At 45.3% G+C, this 7,369-nt stretch overlaps 1 protein-coding gene across 4 annotated transcripts; it reads left to right on the forward strand.

The window, feature by feature from the left end:
- The first annotated feature begins 382 nt into the window (after positions 1-382).
- LOC128701468 (enhancer of split mbeta protein-like) lies at positions 383-4,997 on the forward strand. 4 transcript variants are annotated; one of them, XM_053795167.2, is made up of 2 exons: positions 383-883; positions 2,996-4,997. In XM_053795167.2, the coding sequence occupies exons 1-2, from the start codon at positions 524-526 to the stop codon at positions 3,908-3,910; spliced, it is 1,275 nt and encodes a 424-aa protein (XP_053651142.2). In that variant the 5' UTR covers positions 383-523; the 3' UTR covers positions 3,911-4,997. The 4 variants fall into 4 exon arrangements, with proteins under 4 accessions (XP_053651142.2, XP_053651143.2, XP_053651144.2 ...); XM_053795168.2 differs by having other exon boundaries at positions 758-2,254; XM_053795169.2 differs by having other exon boundaries at positions 758-1,875.
- Positions 4,998-7,369: the final 2,372 nt, after the last annotated feature.

Below are 7,369 nucleotides of genomic sequence, written 5' to 3' on the forward strand. Positions count from 1 at the left end.
ACTTGTCGGTTTTCTGGGCTGTTTATCTCCATTCGTTTGAATTGTTTTACGTCATATTTTTTTAAATGACTTATTTAGAGTGAGCTGGATAGTCTAATTAGTGGAATGAGTTAACAAACTTCAACGCTTGTAAAATTGTACGTACGTACGTACTTCAAGGTCGTCCGTGATGCAAGCTGTGTTGGCCAAGAAAATAATCTTGGGGGGGAATTGTACGGAATTTTTTCCTAGAGGGTCAAACCGCTAATTTCCCCGGCAGTAAACATGCAGCCAATCAGAGTACACATGAGGCCGGGGAGGCAGCCAATGGCGAGCGAGGAAAGCGGAAGTGAGCTGAAAATTACCCGGCTTTGTTGTCAGTGGCGAGGATATATCCCTAGCCTCGGGCGACCATGCTCAAAAATACTCCTTTTTTGGCTCAAGTTTGGGCAATATATGAGTATATACAGGCGTGTATATACGTATATATAGGTGTATATGTACGTATGTATACGTAGAGCGGTGGAAGAGCATTGTTAAGGGCATGGATTGTGAGATTACGCAGGAAAATGGAGGGGGAAACTGGTCTTTTGATAAGGTAGAGCGCTGGAGGAAATGGCGTGTGTGCTTCTCAACATCCGTCGCGTGTTGGTCGTGTGCGGGTGGAGAGCCAAGCGTGACGCCCCTTGCAACCACAAGCTCCCGTCATCACCCCCGAGGCTGTCTTCCCGCCCACACGCCCTCCTGGTGGGCGGAGGCTCGCCCACCCACAACCGAACGCCCCACCAGCCCGTCTCTGACCTCGTGTGCTGGAGCTGTGATCTGTACGTTGTGTGCGTGCTGGAGCTGTGATCTGTACGTTGTGTGTGTGCTGTTGCTTCCCTTCAGTTCACGCACCACCAGGGTCTGTACCTAGCTGTACACCACCAGGGTCTGTACCGAGCTGTAGACCACCAGGGTCTGTACCGAGCTGTAGACCACCAGGGTCTGTACCTAGCTGCAGACCACAATATCACCAGGGTCTGTACCGAGCTGTACACCACTAGGGTCTGTACCGAGCTGAAGACCACCAGGGTCTGTACCTAGCTGCAGACCACAATATCACCAGGGTCTGTACCGACAGACCACAAGGGTCTGTACCGACAGATCACCAGGGTTTGTACCGACAGATCACCGGTGTCTGTACCAACAGACCACCAGGGTCTGTGCCAACAGACCACCAGGGTCTGTGCCAACAGACCACCAGAGTCTGTACCAAACTGAAGACCAACAGACCACCAAATAACTCACCTAACAACCCACGATCTCACCCAGATGACTGATAACTCATTCTACCTTACGAACGACTGACAAAGGTGCCGTCCACAGGTGATACTCATCGCGTGCCGTGAACTCCTGTGTGCGTGTCACGTGTCGTACTGGAGTGGCACTGGCACTGTCTCTCCAGTAACCTCAGGTGAATGTCCTACACTGGGACCCTACATGAATCTAACAGTGAAAAAAATAGATTAATTGAAAATATCAGGTGAAAATATCAGGTGAATTAATTACAGGTCGTCAATAAATCCTGATTAACGGAATTATAACATTAATTTTTACTTATCTTGAATAAAAAAATTATTATATATCAAAATAATCAGTGTGCAAAAGACGAAAACGAAACCTGGACTGATAACTGAAACCCAGGCGAAAGAAACCCATATATTAGGGCCTCAATCTGAGCCCCTCTTCAGTAGATAAGAGTTCCAGTGACTTCAGCGTTACGTTTGTGTGTTTGTTCAAAAGAAGGAAAAGACATGTGGTATGACATAAAGTGATGTGGAACACTTAGAGCAACTTAAAGAGCGCTTAAAAAGTGAATTCAGCAACACTTAAAGACACTTTTAACACTTTTATGTAAGGAGAAAGTTGCTTTGAGTAACTGAGAAGGAGAGAGTTGAGATGTGAGATGTGGATATAAATACAATGTAATGATAACTGCTGAGAGGAAAGGGACTAATAGAGAAGAGAGGGACTAATAGAGAAGAGAGGGACTAATAGAGAAGAGAGGGACTAATAGAGAAGAGAGGGACTAATAGAGAAGAGAGGGACTAATAGAGAAGAGAGGGACTAATAGAGAAGAGAGGGACTAGTAGAGAAGAGAGGGACTGGTAAAGAAGAATCTATACAGAAGAGAGGAACTGAGAAGATGGGAGTACCAAAGATGGGCCAGGACGAGAGTGCTTCTACTGGACCTGTGACAGATGGAGGAAAAGTGAGTCAGGATGGACGAAAGGTGAGCTAGGATCGAAGAGAGGTGAGTCAGGATGGAAGGAAAGCGAGTCAGGATGAGCAAAAAGTGAGTCAGGATGGACGAAAAGTGAGTCAGGATGAGCGAAAAGCGAGTCAGGATAGACGTAAAGGGAGTCAGGATGGACGAAAAGTGAGGATGAGCGAAAAGAGAGTCAGGATAGACGTAAAGCGAGTCAGGATAGACGTAAAGGGAGTCAGGATGGACGAAAAGCGAGGCAAATCTCCAAACAAAGTAACTAGACTTTAAACAAAGTAATTTTTTATTTAGAATTCAGACAATTATTTATATTTTAGAAAAAAAGAAATCATTTGGGCTCCTGGCAAGACAACCTACAAATATACACAGGGTGTTTCAAAACAATAAACATAATGTCAAAGTAGATTGACCTGAAATTGGGTCTACCATTTTGAAATACCCTATGTTATTATTGCTGTAAGTGAAAAGAAGGTAGTCACCTGGAGAAAGCCGTAGATTTCGGCTATAGTAAGAGACCTTCTTCTGGTTTCAATAGGTGAACGTTTGTCGCATTTTTCTTCCAAGCATTTATGGTTAATCAGGCCATTTATGACACTTTGGCCCAAGTATTTATGACTGATGTATTTATAACACTTTAATTTTAGCATTTATGACAGTTTTACTGATGTATTTATGACATTAATCCTAGCATTTATGACACTTTGATTCAAGCATTATGATTGGTATTAACAACTGTCAATGTTCCAGGTGATGAAGTCGACTGAGGAGAAGAGACTTGATCGGATCAGCAGTTGCATGGAGGAACTGTCAGCTCTGTTGGCTGAAGAACGTCGTGCTAAGACTGATGATGGCTGCAAAAGTGCCATGCAGGAGAAAACTGACATGCTGGAGCTGACAATGAGGCACTGGCAGAGTGCCATGGCTGTAAGCAGTGCCAGGAGCAGTGACAAGGAGGCAGGAACTGAAAGAAGTGGCCACACTTCAGACCCGGGTAACAGTAGCTACCTGAAAGGGTACAAGCAGTGTATACAAGTGGTTAATGATGTACTGAAAGCCAGTGAAGGACCAGACGCAGAGTGCCTCCGTCAGGAACTTGTGCAGCATCTGTCTTCGAAGGTCCAGGAGCTGACACCTTCATCGGTGTCAGCTGGGGAGAATGCCAGGGCCGGTGTTCCCGTTATCTCCCCTCCATCGGCGTCTGCTGAGACAGAGCAGAGTCACCCAGCATCCCTAGAGAATGCAGCCAACATATCTGCGATCCAGGGACATTCAAAGAACAGTGGTCCATCGAGGAAGGATACAATTACTACCACGACGGCCATCACTCTCCAGACTTCCCCCTGTGTTAAGCACATCAACAAGAGCGAAGAACTCAAGACCTCGAAGTCTCTGGCGCCTGTTGCGCGCTGCGCTGGCTGCCAGAAGACCACAGTAACAGCAGTCAACAGCAGAGAGGAATTCAGTTGCTCACAGCCGCCCATGACAGCACACTCCAACTTCCACAGCAAAGTGTCTCCGGTACCTAAGACACTTAATCCAGCTGAAGTAAGTCACAATGACGTGAGGAATGAGTCCCATCTGGATCTCTTCCAAAGACCTACAAAGTCACGAAGACTTCTGGAGAATGAGGAATGCGCTGAGACAGACGTTATCTTAGTATAAAATGGAAAATAGAGTTAGAGAAAGGCGAAAAAAATATGGATGGAAAGAAAGCAATTTAACAATGTCAAAATTAGGTGATACAAATTTAAGTTAATGGGAGTTTGAAGTCTATCGACTACACGAGGGTCATTAATGCTGTGTGTAACCTTTTCACCACCAATCAAGAATGCTTTCAACTTTAATTAAAGAATTAAAGTAAACTGTCAGTGTATATACTCTGAGGGATATACACCTCTCAGTGTATATACTCTGAGGGATATACACCTCTCAGTGTATATACTCTGAGGGATATACACCTCTCAGTGTATATACTCTGAGGGATATACACCTCTCAGTGTATATACTCTGAGGGATATACACCTCTCAGTGTATATACTCTGAGGGATATACACCTCTCAGTGTATATACTCTGAGGGATATACACCTCTCAGTGTATATACTCTGAGGGATATACACTTCTCAGTGTATATACACTGAGGGATATACACCTCTCAGTGTATATACACTAAGATATACACACCTCACGGTGTATATATCCCTCTTTCAGTTTAGTTGTGAGTCGTAGCCAAGAAATATTTAATAGGTTCGGACATTACTAAAGACAAATACAACTGTCATTCACAAACAACAAACAATCCTGAGAGTGAACCTTACACGACGTTTCGCTCCTTCCAGAACCATTATCAACTCACAACTGAACGAGAAAACTGAAAGAAACCAAGATATAACCGGGACCGGGTCATTTATGAGTTGCTAAAGCCACGGCCACGGAACAGTGTCGAACACAGGCAACTATATAAACAAACAATTGAACCACTATTACTAGGACTTTCATGAGACTTTTCGCTCACTAGCAGCTTTTTAAATTCAATGACAAAGCTACCCTTGAGCGAAACATTGCAATGATAAATGTCCTGGTGTTGCCATGCACCTTTACACTCTAGTAGATATGCTAGTATCTAGTATCAAATATTCAAGCGACGTTTCGGTGCAACAAAGACAGAAACGTTCTTCACAGAGGTGCGAGATGTTTGTGAGGTGTTCCAACCCGTGGTGTTGTGTCCTTCACGTATGACGGAGATCCCAGTGGGCGAAACTTCTCACTAATAAATGTAGTGCTCCTTTTTTGTTTTATTGCGCCCATCAACGATGTTTCTCTCAAGAAAAGAATATATATATATATATATATATATATATATATATATATATATATATATATATATATATATATATATATATATATATATACATATATATATATATGTATATATATATATATATATATATATATATATATATATATATATATATATATATATATATAAATATATATATATATATATATATATATATATATATATATATATATATATATATATATATATATATATATATATATATATATATATATATATATATATGCAAAACAACCACGGAGGAGTTGAAAGATACCTTCATCAGGAGGTTGCAATGTTGCAGGAAGTCCAGGTAGATCGGTTCAGGGGAAGCAAAAATGCCCTGAACGTTAGGGAAAGTTGAAAATGGGTGGGAAGAAGGTTTTACGAGGCACTGTCTTGAGCACCCAGCATGTTTTGCGTGATTGTGATAGACCAGTGAATCTTGAGGTGGTGGTATTTCGGGGGAGATGATTTGACGTGGTTGACTTGACTTTTGTAAGTGGGGGAATCACGGTGCCTGTACTCTCAGTGGGATAGGGATGTAGTGGTTGGGTGAGCTATCCTTGGCTCTGTGGTAGAAACAGCTAGGAAGTGAGTGATGATAAAGGTGCTCTCTTCTTTTGTGTCTTGTAACTCTCTCTCTCTCTCTCTCTCTCTCTCTCTCTCTCTCTCTCTCTCTCTTTCTTTCTCGAAGTTCGATTTACACACACACACAGGAGCTGAGTCTCGACCCCTGCAACCACAATTAGTTGAGTACACACACACACAAACACACACGATTAGGATCTTGGAGGAGAGACAGAATTAACCTGGTAGCCATCAGCGAAGAGGCGGGAGCCAGGAGCTACGACTCGACCCCTGAAACCAAAAATAGGTGAGTACAAATAGGTGAGCACACACACACATGTGGAATTTCCTGGGATTCATCAAAAATAAGACGTCAGGAGCTTGCAATGCTGTGTGCGTGTGTGTGTGTGTGTGTGTGTGTGTGTGTGTGTGTGTGTGTGTGTGTGTGTGTGTGTGTGTGTGTGTGTGTGTGTGTGTGTGTGTGTGTGTGTGTATGTATGCAGTGTTTGTTGTTGTTGTGTTATAGGGGCCACAACAGCTTAAGTCGTCCCTGTAGCTGAAATATTGACAATGATCTCCGACACAAAGGAAAAGCCTGTCACTGACTCAATTAAGGTTGTGGACACTTAGTAATAATGGAAATAAGGACATTAATGGCAGGCAGAGGTTGGATTATGTCCAAGTAGCCTAAATGGGAACACTTTTTACCCGTTTTTATTCCCAACGGAACTGTTTATTTTTCATTTCGACTCCCAGATTTGAGGAATATTCAATCTGAAATGACCAAGAGACACTGATCCATACGGCGCGAGTTGCCAGTGGCCCTAGAAACTAACAACAATAACAATAGCAACAAGAACAAGAATAACAAGATTCCGTGTAAGTGGGAGGTGTAATGAGTAAGGGGGAGGTGTGGTGAAGGGGGTAACTGGGAGGTGTAAGTTGAGGGTAGGGGGGCCGACGTCCCCATCAAACGCGTCACTGAAGCGTTCGGAGAAGGGGGTGGGAGGGGAGGGTAAAGGGGTAATGGAGGTTAGATGTGTAACGCACGTGCTTTCTGGGGTTAGACCATGGGGGAGGCACGTGCTGAGGGAGGGGGTTGGGGACGTGCTGAGGGAGGGGGTGAGGACGTGCTGAGGGAGGGGTTGGGGACGTGCTGAGGGAGGGGGTGAGGACGAACTAAGGGAGGGGGTGAGGACGAACTAAGGGAGGGGGTGAGGACGTACTGAGGGAGGGGGTTGAGGACTAGCTGAGGGAGGGGGTTGGGGACGAGCTGAGGGAGGGGTTGGGGACGTGCTGAGGGAGGGGTTGGGGACGTGCTGAGGGAGGGGGTGAGGACGTGCTGAGGGAGGGGTTGGGGACGTGCTGAGGGAGGGGGTGAGAACGAACTAAGGGAGGGGGTGAGGACGAACTAAGGGAGGGGGTGAGGACGTACTGAGGGAGGGGGTTGAGGACTAGCTGAGGGAGGGGGGGTTGGGGACGAGCTGAGGGAGGGGTTGGGGACGTGCTGAGGGAGGGGTTGGGGACGTGCTGAGGGAGGGGGTGAGGACGTGCTGAGGGAGGGGTTCGGGACGTGCTGAGGGAGGGGGTGAGAACTAACTAAGGGAGGGGGTGAGGACGAACTAAGGGAGGGGGTGAGGACGTACTGAGGGAGGGGGTTGAGGACGAGCTGAGGGAGGGGGTTGGGGACGAGCTGAGGGAGGGGTTGGGGACG

This window comes from Cherax quadricarinatus, chromosome 72, assembly GCF_038502225.1.
Source record: "Cherax quadricarinatus isolate ZL_2023a chromosome 72, ASM3850222v1, whole genome shotgun sequence".
In the NCBI taxonomy this organism is placed as follows: Eukaryota; Metazoa; Arthropoda; class Malacostraca; order Decapoda; family Parastacidae; genus Cherax; species Cherax quadricarinatus.